Raw genomic sequence first — 24,727 nt, 5'->3', positions numbered from 1 at the left:
AGCAGAAGGCAGAGACAACGCGTAAACCCAGAGGTGGGTGTGGTGGGGACAGAACAGCAGAAAACTTTGATGCTGAGGTGCAGCTCAGCCCCCGGCAGGAATTCCTGACGTTCATACCCATTTGTGAATAAACCTGCAGGAAAGGGAGGAAAGGGGAGATGCAAGATCCGATTCTGACTTGGGAACAGCAATGTTATTGCCGAGTTGGTTTATCCAAGTGTGAGAGATTTATTTTTTTTTTTTTTTACCAATTATGTTAGCCAAAGCTCTAAAAAAGATTTTGACTTATCTTTGAGTTGTAATTTGTGACCATTTTCATCCATGCGACAAAAGTAGAATCAAAATCAGAAGTTAAATTAGGTGCACTCACATCCACAGACATTTTCTCCTGCCCTATAGCACCTACTGAGGCAAAACTTCATCTTTCTTCTCCTTACAGCATTTTTAGGTAAATGATAAACATCTGATGAATTGCACTAAAAGCTAATCACTAACAAATAAATCAGCACAAGTATTTTATTAGTTAATGCTACTGTGTCGTATATATAACCAATGCAAATTATTTAATAGAACGACTTTCTTTTCCTATGCATTCCTCAGTATAGAGGGCATCTCTGGGTTTACGCATTGTCTCTACCTTCCCACACATTTACCCTGCTTCCAGATGCATTTGGAAGGTACCACTTGGTAACTGGTAGAGTGTGATCATTGTAGCACTTTCCTCTTGATTTACAGGGCTCAATTATCTTCCTTCAGTTATATGAAATGTCTGTTCTGATAAAAAACTAAAGAGACTGTACTTTTAGCATCAGACGCAGAACAGAGATGTGATAATATCAAATTTTCCTATGATTTAGCAAACATTTACAAATAAGGAAAGTCAGGATTGTTCATCCAATGTGCTTTGGCCTCGATGGATTCAGTTAATAAAGTAACTGTAGAAAAATTAAATATGGATAAGCCACAGCACCTTTAGAATGCTTAACAGATTACTGAGTTGTATCATTTTTTGCAAGAAATGTTTTCAGGCTGCAAGCGAGAAAAGAATTTCTTTCATTTTACTTCAGAAGAAGATGATGTCTCTAAATATTACAGGGAATTAATTCTTTTGTGCTCAAATGAGTTCAGACCTAAACTCACATGTAATGGGTTTCAATCATGAATTGCAAATTACAGTTGAAATGAGCATTGTTTTGCTGATACTTTAGTCTGAAAACAATTGTTTCTTTCCCTACCAATACAGTGCATACTTAATTAAGTGGGGTGTTTTGGTTATTTTTTCATAACAGACCAATATTTGTTTGAATGGGTGAATTAACCCAGGAAAATCAGCCACGGTCCTGACCCAAACTTGACTTTTCTCTTTACTGAGGTGTGGTCCAGGAGCTGTCATTTACACAGTGTATTAGTGGTTGGTGCCATTGGTTCCACTCTGAGTTTGGAAGCCAAGGCCCTATTAGTAAACAAACGTCCCTAGCACCCAAGTCTCATTCAGCTCCACAGCTGGCTGTAGCTGACACTGCCACACACAGTCACTGTGAGGACCTAAGTTCCACGGGGAGAGGGAATGGGCATGTGACTGGCACAAAGATGCAGCTTCAGTAAAAATCTGTCAAAGTTTGTGAATGCTCTTGTGGCCTCTGTACTTGTCTTACACAGTAATACCCAAGGGTGTGCATGTACCCACGACTAACTTTTTAGGCGTTTTATTTTAAATTATACTTTTAAGCTTACTAAAAAACAAAATTCAACTGAGTAAATTCTAAAGATCTTATTGGCTTTATTCAATAATTTGTAGATTGGACAGTGTCCCATCTAGCTAGAAAGGAGCTCCAAAATACAAAATTAAAGACTTTGTAGGTAGAAGGGCACAGGAAAAGAAGGTTTCTAACAAAGAGTGTTTTGTTTCAGGCATGGTCATCTTCCTGGGGGATGGAAGGGGTGTATGGGGCAAATTACCTCACCAGTGCTGACCAGGCAATTCCAGACTGACTAGTTAAAGGTTACATTCCTGGGAGAGGTAGAAACTGCAGTTAGGTTAGGTAGTAAGTCTTGGTTTGCTGACATGAGGCTTAGCACAAGTGACTCCATTTGGGACCTGTTGTTTCTCTTTTAACAATCCCCCCCTTTTGATCAGACTCTCAGCCTAACTGAGAGATGTGATCAAAATTTAAACTCTCAGTTACTGCTCTGTCGTTCTCACAGGCCTTACTTATCCTCAGTGTGAAATTCACACGTCATGATGGCTTTTGTTGAATCTCTCTGGTATTCACATGACTTCAGGCCTGCAATATGTTAGTTGGTAATTTTCTTCATTCCTTTTTGGTGTCCCAGTCTTAGGGAGATCATTTCCTTGATGGTTAGTGGCTGCAAACATGCATTTAAAGACTTTGAGAGAATACAGTGCACCAGAGAAACTACTCTGACTATAAACAGGGTAACTCCCAGTGTCTGGAGCACACACCAGACCCGTGGTCCCCAAGACTCAAACCAATCAAATCAGATAAGTTAAGCAAAGACGCCCTTGAAGGAGTCATCCTTTTCAGCCAGGTGTCTTGCTCAGTGATCTTATGTAATCCAGTTTCAACCTTCCCAGAAGTATTAACTCAGGTGCAGCAGGTGGTGTGGGCCACACACAGACTCCTCCTTGTTCAGCTAAAAGACAATGGTTATCCTGTTATCAAGAACAACTTTGTCCAGAGAGTCTAAGGATTTTTGTTGAGCAGCTATTGTCTCAGCAGCAGATCCTGTAATATTTTCAAGAGTCAAGGAGGAGTTCCACGATCGCATTCTCAGTTACATAACCAGGGAGGTAGGGATCTGCCAAAAGAAGCAAATCCTGAATCATGAGTAGCTCCTAGTCAGTGCTTTCTAAATCAGCAGCATAAATCCAGGGGAGTTGATCCATGAGGTATCTTTAGTCCATATGTGAACGGTTAAGGGCACAGTTAGAGAACCTAAGAGGCATTGTCTGGTTATGCACCAGCTATCTAGGCATTCAGAGGCCCAGGGAGAGTGATAACCACCACAAACAGAGATGAACCGGCACCAACTCCATTCCCACCAAGGAGGCGCTATGAATGGATTTATTTACAGGGATTGTTGCCTTTGCCTGTCCCAGCCAGGGTCCATTAGGTTTTCAGCGTATTCTGGAAATAACCTCCTAGCCTGAAATAGACAGTTGTTCTAAATACCTTGCAAAGATGGGCGCTGCTGGTGAGATTTTTTGTGATTGGGGGCATATCTGATTTGGATAATCATAAGAACATTAGGGTACAAATGTGTGAATTGTGGGTAGTAATTAGAAACAACCTTTTTCAATTCTACAATATGACCTATCAACAAACAAGATTAGATCAGTACTAGTAAAAGAGGTATCTTGTAAATCAGGACACGGCATCGCAAAATGGGACACTATTACCTCACAGTCATGGGGCTCACCTTCATCAGGCAGGGCTAGTAACATAGCAGGGTTAAGAACATTGCAGCAGAGTGGGACTGCCATATATACATTACTACTAATAAAAAAAAATCAAACTGTACACTTTAAATATGTACAGTTTATTGTATATTGTATAAAATTCTTTAAAAAATACAGAAAAAAGAATATTGCAACATTGAAGATGCACATTTAGTGGTGAAAGCAGAAGGATCTCATAGGAGGTTAGTCTGTTTGCAGAGAAATGTTGACTCGATTCAGAATTAAAAAGACTTTGGACAGCATGTAAAATTTGTAAATAAATGTCATTTCCTAGGGTTGAATTTGCTGAGGCTTCCACTAACTTTGCAGCTGCAGCTATAGCCTTAAGGCAGCTGGGGTAGGCACGAGCCACTGAATCAAGCTGCCCGCTCTAATAGGCAATAGGCCTATGCTTTTTACCATGTTCTTGTGTGAGCTTTCCCAAGCTTAGTTCTCTCTCTCATGTACAAACAAGGTGAAAGGTTTTGAAGAGTTAGGTAGCCCGAGGGCAGGTAGTTCTTGCAGTGCTTTAGTCCCATAAAGTCCTGCTCACGTTTATCTTTCCAGGGAAGCAGTACAGGGACTGAAATTTTAGTAAGTTATTAGAGTGGGAAAGCCAGTAGAGAAAAATTAGGAAGCAATAGTCTATAATAACCAGCCAGGCTGAGGAAGCCACGGAGCTGTTGCTTTATTGTGGACCTAGGACATTCTTGGATCAGCTTAATTCTTTTTGGAGATAGCTAAGATTCCTTCACTGCTTAGATTATGACCTGGGTAGTGAATGGCTTCTAGAGATCATTGTAATTTTTCCTTAGAGACTTTATGTTCTTTTTCAGCTAACTGTTGCAGCAAATAAATGAAATCTTTTATGAATGCCTCTTCGGTAACGGAGAACAGGAAGAGGTTATCTACATATTGTTAAAGTGTCGATTTCCTGGGAACTAGAGGGCGCTTACATCTTGGTGGAGCACTCGGGAGGAATAAGAAGGGACCTCAGCGAACGCTTGAGGCATAACTGTCCAGGTGTATATTGATTGCTCCAAGGAAAGGTGCATAGCTATGAGCGGTTTGTATGGAACCAGAAATGCTGTAGGAAGAGAGCTTCCAGATGGGCTTTAAAGTCTGTAAAATTCGACTTCCTTTTGTTTATGTGTTTGAATAATAGACCAATCAGTGCAGGCAGGGAAGATTCTAGCAATGTCTTTTAAAAGATCAGTTGCTATTTTGTGGGCTTTTTCTGGTCCATGAGGGGACCATGCTGAAGACTGAGGATCTTGGGTATCATTCTAAGGGTTACGCTCTTCTGCGGCCCGTGTCCATTTTGAACTTCACCGTGTCCTGCCAGCCTGTGCATGAGCGGATAAGGAACTGGCAGCCTGGGGTCCTAGCCATGGATAATGATTCTAAATACTTCTGAAAGCTTTCAGGGGTCCTCCTTGGGTTTAGGAAACTCTTTAACTATGGCCCTTAGCTCAGTCCTGGGGAGGATGTCCTACAGTCTTGGGTGGTTTTATTTTAAAAGGCAACTGTTTAATTGTCTCTTCAGAGTGGAAAGCCAGTTGAGAGGATTCAGAGAACCTGAGTACTCAGGTAAAGGAGGATAGAGAGGAGCAGAAGGGGTCATGTCATTCTTATTGTCTTTTGTTTGGGGTTGCTCCTTTAATTTTTATTAGACTTTAATTTTTCATTCACCTTTTGCAACAAATTTTTCAATGAGGCTATTCTGAAATCCTGAAGAAGACTTTTGAAAGCATCTGCATACCAATTAAAATAGGTATGCCGCTCTGTTTCTTTAATTTGGGAACCCTGGCTTTCAAGTACACTTCTTTTTTTTTTTTTTTTTTTTTTTACTCTTCTATAAAACAGTTTATTAAATCAAGTACACTTCTTAAAAGAATGATCTTGCCTAATGGGAATGTTCCCCATAATGGCCATTATAATTCTAAGCTGTTTTTAGTAAGATTTTGCCATTTTTGTGGATATTAAAGCTTCCAAGATCATAGTTCTCAGACATAAAATAAGCAGGTGTGCCAGAAGGTGGCATGCTTGACTCTTTGGAGTTAAGGATCCCATTCTTTTTCAGCTATGTCTTTGGGTCTCTTGGAGCCAAACTAGTACCCCAACCTGTTGCTTAGTTAGGGATTGCATAGTGTTTGACAGTGTACTTCATTGCATGGAACTTTTCTTGAGGTTGGCTGGTTACCTTGTGTCCATCTAACCCATTCTGTGTCCAAATTATCCTGACATGAGAGGCTTAGAGTCAGGTGGTGAATGCTCTAACAGCTTTTAAGTGCTCGATCTGTGCCCAGCAATTTTTGCAGTTTTTTGGCTTTTGAAATTCCCATCAGCAATAGCCTTTACCTCATGTGCACCTTAACACACCAGCAGTAACCAAAGATCTGTTACTGTGGACCGGCCAAGGGAAGGCCCTGTGCACACCGCCAGCAATTCCCATGGAACTAGGGACTGGAGAAAGGATTGTACCAGCAGACCTCAACAAATGAGGACTTCAGACTGGGGTTCAGCACAACAGGGAAATGCAGACTGAACTGACAGCAGTTCCCAACATGGAGTCTAGGGACCTAGTCAAGGGCTGGGGTTTCCAATCAATTGAAGAATTGTAGGTTGAACCAAGGGCTAGGAGCTTTGGTCCTGAGTGGAACTGGCTACTAGCTCAAGCTGACCTGTCCTGGACTGGAAACCCAATTATATCAGGAGCTAAGTGCAAAGAGAATAGAGCTCAGAACCAGGAGGAACTTACCCATGGCCCTCAGAAATGGCAAGAAAGAAACTCAGAAAGGTTTACAGGTACCATGCCTGAGTTTCTTTTGTCCCAAAGCCATCAAGAGTGTCTTTCTGATCCCACCACTGCCACTAAATCTGTTAAAAAACAAAATTCAACTGAGTAAATTTTAAAGATCTTATTGGCTTTACTCAATAATTCATAACTCAGGCAGCATCCCATCTAGCAACTAGAAAAGAAAAAGCTCTAAACAGCTATACAAAACAAAAGGCTTTTGTAGGCAGAAGAGGGTAGGAAAGGAAGTTTCTAACAAACAGTGGTTTGTTTCAGGCAAGGTCACCTTCCGATTGAAGATGGAGGAGTCTATCAGGTGGATTACCTCTCTAGTGCTGACCAGGTAATTCCAAATAGACTGCTTAAAGCTTATAATCCTGGGAGAGGCAGAAACTGCAACTGGTTAGGTATTAAGTCTTGGTTTGCTGATGTGGGGTTGAGCACAGGTGACTCCAGTTTGGGGCTGTTATCTCTTTTTTTAACAAGCTCTCAAATCTTTCTGTGTTTGTCCGGAGAAACAGGTATTTTTTATCTGTAAGGCTGAATAGATAGCTGCAATCTATGTGCATATATGCACACAGAGGCATATAGGCACACACATCAGGGGGACAGTTGTGATGGTGGGCCACCACCTCAGCTTTTCCTCCCTGGGTTTCCAATTACCATCAAACCCACCCTAGTGGTCTCCTCCAAGTTCTGGACCTGGTCTTGTATGTTCATCCTCTAAAATAGCTAAAAATGCTTAGAGATCAAGAGAATGTGAGTCCAACCTTGAAATGCTAACTTGTTTGAAATTTTGTCATATCTAGTTTAGAAGATAAATAATTGCCTTAATTGTTAATGTTTAAAAACATGAGAGATTTAATCTGGGCACCCAAGGCCGAGCTGCTGAGAATTTGTAACTGAAGTGATAGGACGTAGCTCACGTTGATTCAAGGCTCGTGATTAAACTCTGTATAAAAACTAAATGTAGTCAAACAGAGTAAGCAGAGACTAAGCAAACATTTATTAATACCTGAGTATCTAACAAAGCATTATTACATTTGTAGTCTCTAATTTGACTATTGTCGAGATTTTTTTCTGTAATGTTTTTGTCCATATTTCTGTGTTCATTCAGTGATTAACAAAGATCAATGCTTTTAGTGTCATGTGCGATTGTATTGATATTTCATATTAGGTCAGAATCTCCTAATGTGGAATATATTTTCAATTTCCTTTTATAGAACAAGATAGGGCAGCTCATTTAATACCATGCATTCAAATTGTTTTCAGTAGATTGTTTTTCATTTGTTTGTTTGTTTTTCTGAAAGGAAAATTCCTTTCTTAAATCTCTTCCTTAATTTTTTCATATACATTTAGTTTTAGTTGAGCTGATTTCTGGAACTTTTCTATATGAGCTTAACCAAGAATCTATCCTTGAATCATCTAGTATTTTCTGTAATATCCTGTAATATTGGGCCAAGGGGACCTAAAATGTGCACTTAGACATTGAAAATACACTGCAGTGCCTTGCTCTTATAAAAATTATTTAAGAGCCCTTCTGTCATAGGAATAACCTGCCTTCCTCTGTCATGAGCTTCCATTTACGAAAGAAATTCCTTGCTGTTTACGTTATGATTTTAGAAAAGAATGCCCAGCACTGCCTATATTTCATCCCCCAAGGCCCCATCTGGTGATTTCAAGAGCAGTAAGGCTGAATCCAACCCTGGAAATTAAAAGTCCAACAGACTATTGTGACTTTAAGTATCTAATTTATGACAACATGCAATATTGCTTTGGTTCTCAATACATCTATCCTCTGAAGATACCAACTCATTCAGTGGCCAGACTAATTCTTCACTTTGCTCTAATCTTTTGGGATAGTGAAAGTGAACAGTGCTGAAATCAAAGTGTTTTTCAAACACTAATGGTGCCAGAACTTGAGATTTTAACGTTGGCAAACAAAACTATTTTTGCTGCTAAGAAATCACAAAGCTATTAAAAATCTGTGGAGGTTTTAACAGAGGAAAATAAATTCTGCCACGTTTCCCTTTTCAAGTATCCCAGCTACAAAGAAGCCAATTGCCCTCCATGTGAGTGAGGGAGGTGGGCAAGACATCCTTTCTTTCTGCCATTTTTTAATCATCATTTTTAAAAGTCTGATCTTTAAGCCAGTTTCTATTTCCCAGACTAAACTCTCCAAGAAATAATATTAATTGCAAACATTTCATAATTAATTCAAAACTAATTAAAAAACAAGAGATTATGGCAATTATTTTTACCTGAGGACATCCCGCATACATTCAGTAGTAGATTATTATGGCTTTACCTTTTAAAGTCTACTTTGGGAGCAAATTTTTAACTTAAAAATTCTATACTGTAAACTATCGCTCTTTCAGAAACATGCAATTCTATCTGAACTATAATTATAGCCTAAAGCTAAATTTAATGTAGCAGATTGTCAGACTGGCTGCTTTTAATATGAATCAGGGAAGACCCTGGCTAAGTATGACTTTGTTCGCTCAAAAAATAGTCGGTCTACCCAGACCAGGCATCTCTATACAGGTTTGGATAACCACATGTTAATATAGTTAGCTGTCTAAGGAAACATTAAGGAAAAGAGAGAATTCTACCCTAAGTCCTCTTCTATTCTTTCTCTGTATTTATTCCCTTGGTGACCTCGTTCAGTCTCATAGCAGTCCACACCGCTATGCCCATACATTGACTCCCATACTTCACCCTGCTCCACCCTTTACTCTGAGCTTCTAACTCCTATGTCCAGCTTCCAAATCAACAGCTGCTCTTGGATGCCCAGCAGGCATTTCACTGAACGTATTCAAAACAACTTTCACCCCTGGACGTTTTCTGCCCCCATCTAAGTGAAAGGGTCCACCGTCCACCCAGTTACCAAGAATTGTACAGTCATCTTGAAGCCTTCATTTCCTTTACTTCCTATATCCACATTCTACAGTTACAGATTCGTGCTCTACCTTTTTATCTTGGTGAATCTCATCCCTTCTCAGTCCCTCCCCAAAAACTCTCACCTGCGTTGCTGCAACAGCTTCTAAGACGTCCCTCTGTTCTCACTACAGGCTTTCCCTATTCAGTAGCCAGAGTCGTCTTTCTCAAAGTTAAATGAGATTTTGATCCTCCCTTACTTAAAATCCTCAGTGACATCCCACTACACTTAGAATAAATTTGTCCTTCTCACTACATACAAGACATAACATGTCTGGCTCTTATCTCCTCCATCTCCTTATCTTAGTCAATATTCAATATTCAACATCCTCCACTCTCACCAGACGTCTTACTATTCTTCAAACACACCAAGTTTGCTCCTGCCTCAGGACATTTGCACTTTCTCCTCCCTCTGCCTGGGACACTCTTGTGCTGGTTCTATGCATGGCTCATTTTTCCTCTTTGTTCAGATTGCTGTTCAAGTGCCACCCCCTCATAGAGGCGTTCTTGACCACCCTATCTAAAAGAGTGACCCAGACCTACTGGGTCTCCAATAGGTTGACTCCAAAACAGTCCTTCATACTGTGTTTTATTTTCTTCCTATTTAAAGCCATCTGAAATATATAATATTTATAATACATACATATAGAACATTCATATAGCTGTTTGCTTGATAATTCTAAGATTCAGCCAACTAAAATGCCAGCATCATGAGAACAAGGGCTTAGACTTCTCAGGGTTGGATTCCTTCTTCCCAGAAGGTACTTGATAAATATTTTTGAATTATTAAGTGAAGTTACAAGCCATTACTTACATAAAAATACTCAGTATTTACACGTATTTCCTTCTTTTTCTACAGAGGATTTGAAACAGCTTTAAGCAAAAACAGACAATTAAAATAAAAAATAGAAACAGCACCAAAAACACAGGCAAAAAATATTAATAATAAAGTAAAATGGTCAGTTCAAACATTATCATGAGAGAGTAGAAGAGTAGAAAGTATATTGGGCTTTAAGAGAACAAAACTTTTCCTAAGGTTAAATTCTAAACGAAAGTTCTCTAGCAAGTTTTCACATGGTAAAGGGCAATGTCCACAGCAATATTTGTAAAGCAGATGCAATGGTCCCTTTCAGATGGCTGTTTTTTTGATAATGGCCAAGGGCCCGAATTAAAATGCAACAGAATGAAGGGGAATCATTAAGGGGCTGGGTTAATATGCACCGAGAATATAGTATTCTGGTCTCTTTACTTGAACCAAGAAATGACTTTCATCTGGAAGAGTCACCTAATAACATAGTCAGCATTGTTTATTGCTAGGAATTAAGGCGATTTCAGTAATCCAATGAAAATATCACATCAAGAAATGCTCGTGTGACATGCCGGGGTTCATCTTGCTCCAGCTAGAAAGCCCTCCGCCTGCCAAGTTGGTATTATCTTAGATGAGCCGTGTCTCTGCAAGAATGCTCATTTTTTCTTCTTGTAACCATTCTTTCATGTATTTTCTACTCTTTATTGAAGCTTAAATCTGGGATATTCTTTTCCATCCCCTCCTTTTACCCCAGTTCTGTTCTTTGTTTATCATCTAGCTCTAGTCCTGTTTTACTCTACCATAAAGTAAAAGAAAATAACTATTATTACTAAAAACATTAAGAAATATCAAGAGTTGCAGTGCACTGTATCTTCTAAAAACCGAGTTGCTAAATTGTTGTCATTATGGACATTCTGTCACATGTGTTGTGAAATTCAGAGTTGTCATAGAGCTTAACCAGAAGTCTGCTTCAGATAATATTGAGCGTTTCTGTGGCAACAGTTTGATCAGGTCCCGTAAGCACCCCCAATTCTAAAAGGATTGCTTAAATGAACACTTCTGGAAAGTCCTCAGTGAGCCTCAGGTTAAAGCAGCGGTCATTTGTTAGAATCCCCTCTGTAATGAATGGTCTTTAGCAAACATCAGAGAGCAGCTGTAACTACACCACTGCAATTCACTGGCTACCAGCCACCATCCCAGCTCCTCAGTAAACAAGCAAGCATTTGTCACCTTTCCCACAGAGGCCCCTGCCCCCACCTCCAACCAGATTCAAGAAAAATTCCTCCTTACTTTTTCCCTAAGAAACTGTTGGGTGTTTTTCACATGTTAAAACCAGAGTCCTTTTAAAGGTAAGATTCTGTAACATTGGCAAAAGGTGGAAACACATTTCAGTGTTTGAGGGTCCACCGTCTCTCTTTTCAGCAACAGCAGACAACCTGGTAGAGTTAAGACTGTTTCTCCTTTGCTGAGAAATATCTCCTAGATATGCTACCTCTGCTCCCCAACACATGCACGCGTGCACGCGCGCGCGCACACACACGCACACACACACACACAGAGTGGCGACCAGTGTCTTCAACACAACCCACCGCTTGGCAAAGGGCAAAGAGATGATGGCAAGAGAGCCACACGCGGTGCCAGGCAGAGAGGTTTTTGAACCCTGCAGGGATGGGGCGAGGAGACTGTCATAGTCATGTGCCCCCCAAGAAAAATATTCCCTTTTATTTCTCATTCAGCTGTCGCTGAGGGTCAGCGCGCGCATTGGTAATGGCTATTGTTTGTAGAGTTCCTTGTGGTTCACAGCCGGATGACCACCCTTCATGAAAAGCTGATTGTGTCACATTTACTCAGCACCCTTTCATAATAGCCAGTGTTTTGTTTTCTTATTGCAGATACTTTATGCAAAAAAAGAAAAGGAAAAAAAAGGTTTTTGTTACCACATTCCTCAGTTATTCTCCTATGTACCATTAATAGAAATAGTCACTCATAATGTAAACACACTGTTCCGAGAAGCGATGTAAGTCGTCAATGGCCTATGTGCTGCGGCAGTCACCAGCTATCCCCTGTCCTGTGAAGCCCCAGAATTCCCAATTTCCGACAGAAGTCCGAATCTAATCCAAAAATCTATTTGACATCTTACAACGATTAGATTTTCTAATAGTCTTGAATAAGCAATAGCACGTACTCGCTTCCGAAGTGCATGGCCCTCTGCCAGCTTAAAACAAAACCGAGAATCTAGCTTGTTCTCAAAGAGACCAGTACCTAGGAAGTCACTTGAATTTTCCATTTTTAGCGTTTTCTTAGCCATAATAGAAAAAGAAATGTGTTTATGAAAGAAAACAATTTTCTCCAGACACTTCCTTCCTGAAAACTGATACTATCTCATGGCCTAAATAGCGAACCCAGGGTCCACTCAGCGTTTCTGGGTCATTATAATCTTGCCTGTAGAATGGAAGTCACCCTTCAACTCAAATTCCTCATTAAAATCCAGCATTATGTAAGTGATGGGACTAATAGTTTCCAAAGATCTGAAAACATTAACAATTCTTCAAATATAGAAATTATCCATTTTCTTAGATGTGCCCAGTACCCACCTAAACATTGTTATATTCATTTGTGGTATTTATTCCATTTGTTTGGGGCCAAAGTAGCTGAGGAGCTGATTCTACCACTAGAAATCTTCAGCTCTGATTGTGACTGAGAAGCTCACAAATTAATTTTGGTGACAGGCACGAGCCCTTTAGAAGCAGGATTCGCAGAGGCAAGAAGCACCACTGGCCTCTCATCCTGCAGAGCGCACGGTGACCTGCTCACCTGCGGGGTTTGAGAGAATCACTGGGTGCTGTGGGCCGGGTGGGCTCCGCGTGCTGGCCTGCACGCCAGGCCAGCAGGCTTAGCCACCCACCCGGCTCCTGGATCCTGGCACAGACCCTCCTGTGCAGCGTGAGCGTGCCCAGGCTAGCAGGGTACCGGTGCAGAGTGGGGGGGAGGGTTGCCTCCAGGGCGCCTCCTAGATGCAAACTGAAGTCCCAGTCAGAAAAGGCTGCTGTTTAAATTGAGGAGAGTCTTTTGTGCCAAAACCACCATCCATCCTCTTTTGCTCTTCTCGAAAGGGAAGTGACGCCAGCTGGCTTGTCTGAGACAAGTCATCCGTACAAACACTGGTCAGATGACACTCTCCTTCCTTCCCCATGTGCAGTTTCGACCACAGGGAATGTCGGTGTCGAGCCCCCCAGAAGGCAACATCTGAGACATCTGAGACCACCACTCCTTTGAATAACTGGTGGTGATCTTCCAAGTGGCCACCAGGCGATAGACATATTTTCTAATCACTGCATCGTCCATCACAAGAGCCTACAGTTACCCCATTTTGCCCACTTATAGTAAATCTGTCCATTGTGTACAGTTAAATGACAGCTTACGAAGCAATGCAAAACTCTGCTAAATGAGCGCAGAGACAGTAAGATAACAGGCTGCCCACTCAGTGACTTCACCAAAATGTGCCATGAGATTGAATTTGCATCATAACCTTTGAAAAACAAGAAGTAAAAACTTGGAGATTTTTTGCCACCGATTGCCTGGTAATGAGGCAGCCTGTGACAGTGCTTGGCTATAAATTACTCCGCAGCTGAGGCGCCGGGGGTCCCCGTACACAGCCGCTTCAGCTCCTCTCCATCTAGTTGGGAGGAAGCATTGCGTTTTACTATTTTTAAAAATCGTAGATATTGGGAAAGACCTGGAATAATAAAACTTTTAAACTGGCAAAACAATGTAAAGCAATTATATTCCAATAAAGAGCTTAAAAAAAAAAACTTTTATTGTAACTTCCAAAACGTTAGCTCTTCACTTTTAGGGCTGTTGCGTATTCTATAGTCTAGGGAGAAAGCATCCACCAGCCTGTGGATCACCACGACTGGGGATTTCGGTGGCTCCTAAATGGGTTTACCAATATTCAGTCAAAACCTTTGGTAGCCTGTGTAGAAGAAACACTTGCTTGCTACATGTCCTCAGTTTTAACAAATATCTTGGCTAAACGCTTAGATTTTATTAATTTCCCTCCTTAGCCTTCTGCTTCATTGGCTAAATGGTTCATGAGGTCAGCAACAGAAGGGCTAGGTGTGAACAATCCCATTACTGGCCCCTTCTGTATGCCATCCTTGGGACCTCCTTAGATGTGCGGGCACCAACTACAAGTGACAGCTCATTGTTCATGTGCTGTAGAAGCAAACACATGAATTCCATGGTACTCAGACTTCCAGGACATCAGAGACATAACCACTGAAAAATAATAAGCAGGTTTGTAACCATAGTTGGTTATTACTATGGGAGACAGTGAGACCAGGAGGGAAATTTTATAATTCGCTACCTGAGTGAATCTGGGTCAGTTAATTCGCTTCTTGATGCTTCTTTAAATGGAATGATAATCACATCGACTGTTATTATCATGGTTATGATTAATTGATGAAGGTTTAATGCGACAAGGCATATACCTGGTATAATAGAGCTAAGCGCCGTGTCTGTTCATAGGAAAACCTCACCACCGTTGTGGTCATGAGGGACATTTCTCCAAACCACAGAGTGTGTTTTCTCACCTGCCTCACAATAAGGCCATGAGACAGGCAGCGGCCCACCCTGCAGATGCAGAACCAAAGCCCAGAGACAAGTGACTTACCGTCACAACGAAGGCCTTGATTGTATGAAATAAGTCATCTCCTACGTTATTAGTAAGCATCACTGAATTCCACGAGCTTGTGTTGACCACGTGCCGGGCATCTATCTCGGAACAAGCCGAGGTCCCACCTTCCTGGTATTTGGTCTCAAGGCAGGAGAGAGGCAGTAGCAAGGAGAGGAAGCAGTGCGCAGGTCGTCTCGGAGCGCGGTGCCGTCACGGGGCGCGTGGACAAGATAAGGGGGTAGAAGGTAAGGGCACAGACATGAGCAGGGGAAGGCGAAACGCTCACCGGGGCAGGTGATGCTGGAGGTGAGCCCGGAGCGAGGCCAGGGGCCAGCACGAGCAGGCCTGTGTGCAACAGTGCCGGCTGGAGGCACGTCTCCACAGAGGCCTGGGCAGGAGCCGTCGGCCCTGTCGAGGGAACGCAGGGGGCCAGCGCCCTTGGGGGCTGCAGGTGTGAGAGCGATTGGCGTCGGAGAGGATGGGAGGAGAGGGGCTCTGAGAGAGAAAAGCAAGGGTTCTTTCTCCAGAGAGACCTGGCTAGTGTGTTGAGCTGGCCCCTGAGCGTGCGAGCCGGGGGCTCATGTGTCAGGGAAGGAGACAAGGGAGTCTGCAGACTGCGGGCCCACAGCACACATTACACTCTGTCTGTGCAGCAGAGGAGGGTGTAGCTCAGCACTTAAAGAAAAAAACTTGGAAATAACCTGGAGACATTTTAGGTGCTAACATTTCATCATTAGTAATTTCGTAAAAATAATTATCCCTTCAACGACTTAAAATACAGGAGATAGCAAATAAAGACATACGAGACATTCCCAGTCGTGAAGAGACAAAGATGTGATGACAGGGCAGGGACAGGTGGGGCCTGGTGGGCACAGGAGCCACAGGTCCACCTGAGCGCTGACAGGGGACCGCAGTGGGCAGTGGGCCCTCGGGTCTGGGGGCCGTGGGCCTGCTGGGTCAGTGCACTGGCCGGGCCTCCACCCCGCTGGGGCTCCATGCAGGAAGGTTAAGGGCGCAGGAGTTGACCTGAGAAGAGCCGCTTGTATCCTGCTCAGGTCATCTATCCGCCCTCAAGATAACAGCCGCGGCCCAGCATTAGGAAGCGGCACCGGGCTTCTGGAGGCTCAGCACCGGAAACGTCACAGGGCAGACGCTGTCCCAGGGGCCCAGAGGGCGTGTGGGCCGCACCCTCTCCACTCCTCTCGGGGAAGCCGCGCGCGGACAGCAGCCAGTTACGGCAGAGCCGGGATGAGAGCCCACGTTGCTAAGACAGCTGTGCGAGCATAGAGGGGATGCGGGCCTTTTCTTCAGAGAAGTAGAGGTCCATTTTGAAGTCTATATAAACAAACATTGACACCAGATAAACATAAATGTGGACGAGTTCTATTAATGCCCACGGTGCCTTCCACAGGTGAGCTGCTGTAGAGGAGAGGAGATGTGTGGCCTTCTTCATAGCAATTCTTGCCCAGTTCTCCTGTGACGGTGATGTGTGTAGAATGGTTGTCAAAGCCAGCTGATCTGTGCTGAGATTGGACCATTTCTCTGACTCCCACCACCCCAAAGCTCTTCCCACAAAGCCAACCACACGCACAGTGTCAGGACACACACAGCGAGGACCAGGAAAGGCGAGGAGGCAGGGCTAGGAATCCTTGACCAGTGCCGTGAGAACCCTCCTCTGGAGGGTCCCACTTGGTACCAGTGACTTCAGTGGCCATGTCTGTGCTCCTGATTCTGCCAGAACTTGATACTTCACTTACTGTAAGTGGACCCCGTCAGTACTTTACCCAAAGCCCCACTCTTTGTCTTTCTCCCATGAGTTTACTTTATTAGTAAAAACTGGTGGACTAGGGGCTATTTAGCTTCTTGAGCACCAAGTGTTTCAAAACTCAGAGAATTTAAAACATGAGAATCATTTAGAAGAAGATCAAGTTGACTTCTTATACAGTAATGGCATGAGAAAAGGATAGGAAGCCACCAAACACCTATTTTTCTCATGTGCAGCTGGAAACATGACGTGGATAAGCCACCTGTGTAAATCCTGTGACTACTGTCCTTCTGCCCCTACATTTTGGCTTAGAGATTGCTAACTAGGTGGTCTATTTCTCAAATTGTCATCTAGTTTATCCCCTAAGGGGTAATTCACCAGGGCTTTCTGCAAATGTTCGCAAAGTTTTTAACCTGTTAACAAGAAGCAGGTGTGATTGGAAAAGTGTCTGGCTCTTAACAAAACAAAAGACATGTCGTTACCATGTTAAAACCCTGAGCCATCACTTAAAAATCCAGCCTGGGTTGCAAAAGAAATAGAGGGTAAACTTTGAAACTATGAGTGAGTAAATTGTGATAGAAGCATGTCCAATGGTGGTGGTGGTTGTGTGTGTGTGTGTGTGTGTGTGTGTGTGTTTCTTCTCTGTTACTAGTTTGACCTATCCAATTTAAAGAGCTACAAAGACATAAAAGAAACAAAACGCTAGAGAAATCAGAAAATGTGAAAAACAGATAGGCGTTTGTGACGTGTCTAAGAAATAGAATTCTAGTAATAAAGTCAAACTGCTTGGAAACCAAATCATTTTAAAGTTCCAGAACAAATGTCTAAATGTCTATGTAAAAACTAGAGGATTGCAGGAGTAGGAGGGAAATCAGATATCGTCTATCCACAGCCTCTTACTTTACAGGAGAGGAAACCAAGGCACAAGGAGTTTTCACGCTTTGTCTAAGGCCACACAGAGGCAGCAGTAAAATCAGACCTAGAGTTGATGTTCTCCATCTCCTAGCCCATTACTCTTTTTTTTTAAATAAATTTATTTATTTATTTACTTATTTATTTTTATTGGCTGTGCTGGATCTTCATTGCTGTGCACAGGCTTTCTCTAGTTGCGGCGAGCGAGGGCTACTCTTCACTGCGGTGCGCAGGCTTCTCTTTGCAGTGGCCTCTCTTGTTATGGAGCACGGGCACTAGGTGTGTCGGCTTCAGTAGTTGCAGCATGCGGGCTTCAGTAGTTGTGGCACACAAGCTTAGTTGCTCCGTGGCATGTGGGATCCTCCTGGACCAGGGATCGAACCTGTGTCCCCTGCATTGGCAGGCGGATTCTTAACCACTGTGCCACCAGAGAACTCACTGGCCTGTTGCTCTTAGCTGCATTCTCTATTTATAAATACAGTGCATGTTATCGGGGGAGAGTAATATTAGAGGAGATTAAGCAGCACAGAACTATCTTCCCTCACCAGGTGCCTTCCTAAGCCTGGAATTCTGCTGTTAGATAAGTGTATTTCCTACTTGGTCTGCTCCTGAAATGGAAATGGAAACAGCCCTGCAGGCACCGGACAGGCGGTGTGCAGCTGGGGCAGCAGGAGAACCTAACAGTGCCTGGAGCAGGTGGTGACCTGGGACGCAGATGGGGGTACGGGGGGCCAAGGAAGAACAAGGAGGAAGGGAGAGATGCAGGATGGGGGGAGGGGAGCAGAGCACCAGCCGCTCCCTGCTCTCACTGTGCCTCTCCACCATGCACGCAGTCACAGGCAGCAATTCCAATGTCGCCATCAGCAAACTTAAAATGCAAATTAAAAAAAAACACAAAAACTCATTCATCATGTAATATTTCTAATCCTAAAACTGACATCAGATTTTTTAGGAAGCTGCTTTGGAAAGAATTCTCTGTGGGTCGCAAAGCTCATTAATGACCAGAACTATGTGCCTGAAAGAGAAATAAAACTGATGAAGGGGGCGAAGGGTAGGAAAAAATAGACCCTGCAATTGTTTCTGACTTGAGGGCAAAGACACAGCAATAAAAACAAATAGCCCCCCTGAAGTAGAACGTTACATCCCACCCTGAAAAATGCTCGACAAAATCACCCACTGTTATATGTTGTTTTGTACAATTAATAGACAAAGCAACTGTTAGGCGAGCCCGGAGCTGCGCTCTCAGCACATAGTCCAGGCTCCTCGCTGGCACGGGGTGGGCCCGGAGGGCGGCAGACGTGAGGCCGACGTTCCCTACGCCCCCACGTCGTCCCCCAGGAGCATGTGAGCTGCTTCAGGGCTCCCAGGGAACCTCCGTTCAGCGGCGGCTGTAACCGAATCCATGGAAGGAGGACGAGACCAAGGCTGTTCTGGAACCCGCCGAATCCCCGCCCAAGCCCAGAGGTCTGTTTAGGAAGGAAGACAGCCCAGCTACCTCCTGAGCCTGGACCAGGCCTGCTCTCCGCTGAGGTCTTGAAAGCGTGAAATAGAACAGCAGAGATCTTCAGCCTCACTCTTCCTGATGTCTGCTGTTATCTTAATGCCTCCGTGTTCTAATCGACTCTTAAATTATGCAAACCACAGGCTTTCTAAAGCAGGTTCCCCGTGATGTGTCAGAACGGGACATGTGCAGCGCAAAAGAAAGAACTGTCACACTGAGAACTGAATGGTTAACCTGGCCTCAAACCCCTCATCAAGCAGGGAATGCGAAGGCTCCCACGTCCATGGCAACATCCAACGAAAATAGCGCCTCTCCCCTGAGATGGGGTTTTGCCTCTGCAGCTTTCAAATGCTGCACAAGTGGCCTTGGTACCATAGCTCAGATGGGCTTCGGAAACGAGAGCCCAGATAAGAGGCAGAAGGGCAGGGATCTAGGTGCTGGGGAAAGCAGCCTGGCCAGGCCTGGTGTCCCAGGACACCGCTGGGCTGTCCCAGCAGGCAGGTGGGTGACCCGAATCCAGCTGCCTTCCACGCTCAGGACGAGGCTGAGGAGCCGCGGCCAGTCCAGGGTTTGCATCGAGGCCCCTGACGTGGTCCTCCAGGCCCAAAGGAGGTCTGGGCGGGAACACAGCTTCCAACCAAGGAGCAAACACAAAGGCAGAGGGTCAGGCCACAGGTCATTCCGGGAAGGAGAGAACTTGGGAGCAACCCAATCACCTGGGAAGGATCTACAGTAACCACGGGTCCTGATTCTTCGTGGGGCTGAGGAGGTGTGACTGTACAAAAGTTTTAATTTTTAATTAGCTGAATCCATCACTATTAGCTTTGTAGTCTCCTCAATTGCTTCAATTCTTTAAAAGTTATTATCCTTCCAGAGACTCGTGTACTGTTCCACATTCTGCTAATTTTTCTATGAGTTTTTTAATATATTTGACTTTAATTTTCTTTTAGTACACAGGATAAGATGTGTATCTAAATTAATTTTTCTCTAATGTGCTATATCTCAAAATCAGATATCAATTAATCCTCCCCCACTGTTTTGTAATGCTCGCCTTACTGTACATTAAATTCCTACTCGTAATTCAGTCTGTTTACATTCACTCAACAAACACACACTGGCAGACACTGTTCTGGGTACTGGAGACACAACGGTGAACAACTCAGCCACAGCCTCTGAGCTGTTTTAGTTGGAGGAGACAGCAAACAAACAAACTGTGTAATCTATCAGATGGTTGTAAATTTTATGAAGGAAAATAAGACAAAGAAGAGGAATAGAGAATTCCAGCCAGAGTGGGTGAGGTGCAGTTTAAAATCAGATGGTCAGGAAAGACCTCGCCAAGACGGGAGCATGACAAAGGTGGAAAGGGCTGATGGGTAAGTGAGGGAACCGTGTTCCAGCTGACAGAAAGCAAGTGCGAAGCGCCTGAGGAGGTGGCCTGTCCAGCGTACTCGCAGAGGCCAGGGAGGCCGCCATGGCTGAGCCGAAGTGATGGGAGGCGGGTCAGAGTCCAGGAGGGCGGCAGTTCCGGTAGAGCAGCCCGTGTGGATGTTGACAGTTACCCTGAGTGAGATGGTGGATTCCTTTCCTCGGGAAGTTGGAACAAATGACCACATCTTGGTGGCCGAAAGCAACAGAAATTTATCCTCTCACAGTTGTGGAGGCCAAGAGTCTGAAATCAAAGTGTCAGGCATGCTGGTTCGTTCTGCAGGCTCTGAGGGAGAATCTGTCCCCGGCCTCTCCCAGCCCTGGTGCTTGTGGGCAATCCTTGGTGTTCCTTGGCTTGTAGATGCACCCCTCCGACCTCTGCCTCTGTCCTCATATGGGCTTCTCCCCTGTGTGTCTCTCAGTGACTGTTCCTTGTCTGTCTCTTCTGAGGACAGTGGTCACTGGATTTAGGGTGCACCTTACATCCAGGATGGTCTCTTATCCAGATCCTTATCTTCATCATATCTGCAAAGATCCTATTTCCACTTGCACAGGTACCTTTTGGGGAGACAAGATTCAGCCCACTACAGATGGGCAGCCGTTGGAGGGTCTTGGAACACAAGAGTGAAAAGATCTGACATGTGTGAGAGCCGCTCTGGCTGCCGTGTGGGTGCAGGTGAGGGGGTCAGGGCAGAAGCAGAGACCAGCTAGGAGACTGCCCTGCTTATCCAGGAGAGAGATGGTTAGAAGTGGTGGAAGTAATAGTTACATAAGAGGCAGAAGTCACCTTTATACAGGAGCTTGATTCTGATTCCTTAGTCAGTTCCAACTGTTTAAATTGATATTTTTTTTACCACTGCCAAACTATTTTGACTACTTTTTCTCTATGTTTTTAACTATCTGTTAGAATTAATCTTCTTTCTTCCTTTTCCTACTAAGAATCACATAAACCTCTTAATTTGCTTGAGACAATATTTTGTCTTCTCATTCAGGAAGATAGATAGGTAGATAGATAGACAGACATACAGACATCGTTGGTCAATTTATTTGTCTTTTATTATCTTTTTAAAGATTTTCTTTAAATGTTCTTCATAGTAACAATGTATGCCTCAATCAGTTTGTCCCCAAGAACTTCTGGTGAGGAAGGAGTTAATGTTATAATCAGATCCTGCACGTTTATTATGCTGGCTGGTGGCAGCTGATAATTAGTGTGGCTCTTAATTTTGGCCTGTTTATTTCAGATACAGCATTTATTGAATCATTTTATTAAACATGATTATTTTTCTGATTCCTCTGCATATTCTGGTTTTCTGTTTTAAGTGCAAATAATAATCTTTTCTCTCTTCCCATTATCATACCTCTTTATTTTTTCATGTCTCATTGCATTAACCAAAATTTTCAGAACACTATTAAGAAACCATCCTTGTTCCAATTTTTAAACAGAATTTAATTTGTCTATCCATTAAGCACAATATGGGCTCTCATTTTCCACAGCTTTATCATGGTGAAGAAGTAGCCTCTATTCCAAATATTTTAATATTTTGAAGAAGCTTGTTAAATGTTATCAATTGTCTTTTAGGCATGTGATTCATTTTAATTTAACCTGTTGATGTTGTGTACTGTACTGGCAAATGCTCTCATGCCGGCTCCTTCCTCCACTGTGTCACAGATCTTCCAGAAGACTCCTTTATGCTGGCTTACAGAAAGATTTCAGTGTTCTGTTTCGCGCTTCTTTGTTTCTCTTTATAATTAGGGATCTGCTTTGTTTTGGTGACATCCTCATTAAAATCAATATTCTGGCATCATGTTACAATATTTGTGATAATTATGGCACCTTGGGACAGGATCTTGGAAAACTGCCTACCAGTAATTTTTTATTAACACTTCTGGAAAAAGCACTAGCTTTCTATATCAACATCATTATCATAAAAATGTATTTATGCAATGCCTCTAATAATCCCTAATGCTTTGGTGTAACACAGAATAGTTCTTGTCTCCTAGGAGCTAATGACAACAATTTGCAGATTGCACAGTATTTTGCAATTTGTAAGCCATCTCCACAGAGACGATCACAGGGCAGCTTTAGGATACCCATTTTCACAAACGAGGAATCCAAAACCGAGAAGAGTAGGAATTTGCATGTGGTCATCCAGGCAGCCAGGACAGGTGAAGACAGAACTTGAACTGAGCAGTTGCGATCCAAACCCAGAGCTCTTTTCAGTGCCCCACACTGACTCACTGAGGAGCAGCTCCCTTAACATCTAGGACATTAAACGAAAGCACAGGGGGCATCATATTATGTAGTAAGGCTAGGGCAATGACTTCTTTGGGGACAGACTGAAAAAGTCTCTTCTGAAAGCTCCGTGCTCCCCAAGGCTGCTTCCCAACCAGCATCCTGTCACCCTTCGGTAAACCCATCACTCCTTTAGTTCAGGCCTGTGAGATGTCACTCTGTGCCCTCCCGATCTCTATGACCTGGGGACCGCCTCAGCCACTGTCCCACACTGATTTTAGCATCTCGTTCCCAAGCTTCCTCTCCATCCCAGGTCCAGCGCTGGAAGTGCTCTCTATGTCCCTATGCACTCGTCCTGCTTTCTGGGTCTGTCCAGTTCTGATCATTCTGACATCCCTCAGCCACCATGCCCATAGCCTCACTCTGAACCTTGTCAGGACCTCTCCTCTGCAACCCTCCCTCTCACCTGTCCCAGACTCTCCCATGGTGTCCCCATCTGTCCTGGTCCTTCCCTACCAGGCCGGGCCACGTGGTTGGCCATCCACACTATATGAGACCTTTCAACGGCCTCCCATCCATCTCCGCGGCAGCTCTTAGGGGTTAAGGGAAGGGGTGGGGGGTTGGGGAGAGTGCAGTAAAGTTAGGGCAGGAAGGAGAGCTAGGAATATCTGAGGTGCTATTTCATGCTGAGGTCCCGTCGCCTGGAGGACATAGCAGAGTTTCAAGTTGGAGGAGGGGCTTGCCTGTGTGTTTCTGATGGACATGCCCCCTCTGGAATCCCATGTGCCACAAGGTCATGATCCCGTTCCACCCTCCATTTTATGTCTCATCTCTCATCCCATCCCTTGGGGTGCTTTATGTGCCATTCTCCAGGGCACCCCACTTCCTGCCATTGCCGGCCATCACCCAGAACCTCGGTGGATCCCTCGGCCAGCACTGCCCTGGATCTGAGCGCCGTCTTGGCCTCCTGCCATCCGGCAGCACCTTGTTTCCTGCCTCAGGGAGCCCTCTTCAGCTCTCACATTGGTCCAAATTGGTTTGGTCCCTACTAGGCTTCAAAGCCAGTTCACAAAGAACAAAAACCAGTTAGTCTCTAACTCTGCCATCATTCAAAGTTCAGTCTAAAATGCAGAGATTTTTCTGCTTCATCTACCCACAGCTCAGCAACTGTATTTCTACAGCTATTGTTATTCTATTTCTGTTCCTAATTGCTATTATGGAAAACCGTGCGGAGCTGAAGCTTTGGGAGTTGCCAATCTGTGGGCTCCCTTCAAATGTAAATGTGTTATGCAAATGTCTTCTGAGGCTGAGAGTGGGATACTGTGGTCTTCCCTGGATTGCAACAGGAAAAGAATACTTTCTGGGATGGTGAGAACAAGAAGACAACCCGCTCCCCTCCTGATTTAAATGCGCACAGTTCCGAGATTGTTTTCTGTCTCCAACTTCCTCTCCCACTCCAGCAGCTGAATTTAAAATACTTGCTACAAAATGCTGCTTCCTGGGGTCACTGCTGCTTAACTGTTTCATGGTCACACCCTGTGGGGACACAAACACATTTACCAGCCAAACTTCCTTCCCAAGGGGCTCAGGATAATGTTGGTAAGGCAGACACTGTTAGAGTCTAAGAATCTCGTTGTTGTTGTTTTTTTTAATATAGAAAATCCCTTCTCCAAATAATGCATTGGAATGATCAGTCACTGCGTTGTTAGCAAAACCTTGAAACATCAGTACGGATGGAGACCTCACCATTCTGAGCAGAGTTCTAAGCCTTTGAAAAGCAACTACTGAAAGTCAATGAAAGTGTTCTCTTCCTGGGAGATCTCTAACGCTGGAAGCTTGGTCCCATCATCAGAACCTCCTTCCTCCTTCCAGATGCTCCTGGTTCCTGTGCCCGGAGCCGCCCTCTCCGCCTTCTGTTGCCCTGACCTTGGCCTCCCCTCCCTGGAGCCAGGCAGGCTCTTCTCACTGGCATCTCCCTCACACCCATCTTCCCTGCCGCCCATCATCACAGTAGCAATGTGGTCCAAAACATATTCTCAGCTTCTGAATCAGCAAGCCCTCAAACCCCTCAAGTAATTGACTTGATACTTATGCTGTGCTGTGCCAGACACTCTTGTAAGCAGGTGGCAGTATGTAATTTACTCACCTCCTCTGAATTTATCAGAGGCTTCTATCTTCAATATTGTACATGTTAGATATTTCCAAAATGAAGGA

The 24,727-nt window shown here is 43.9% G+C and overlaps 1 protein-coding gene across 2 annotated transcripts in view; it reads left to right on the top strand.

Annotated features, from left to right (window-relative positions):
* The window catches only part of PACRG (parkin coregulated), a 487,647-nt gene that overhangs the window by 419,254 nt on the left and 43,666 nt on the right, over positions 1 to 24,727 (top strand). Inside the window, exon 8 of one of the 2 annotated variants that reach the window (XM_057739447.1) lies at positions 13,876 to 13,897. The exons of the other annotated variant lie outside the window; for it this stretch is intronic. Coding sequence (XP_057595430.1) covers positions 13,876 to 13,897 — 22 coding nt within the window. The remainder of the gene's footprint in view (positions 1 to 13,875; positions 13,898 to 24,727) is intronic. 2 annotated transcript variants of the gene reach the window in all.

Source organism: Hippopotamus amphibius, chromosome 6, assembly GCF_030028045.1.
Source record: "Hippopotamus amphibius kiboko isolate mHipAmp2 chromosome 6, mHipAmp2.hap2, whole genome shotgun sequence".
In the NCBI taxonomy this organism is placed as follows: Eukaryota; Metazoa; Chordata; class Mammalia; order Artiodactyla; family Hippopotamidae; genus Hippopotamus; species Hippopotamus amphibius.
The sequence above is the reverse complement of the archived record's forward strand: the minus strand, read 5'-3'. Positions and strand labels throughout refer to the sequence as shown.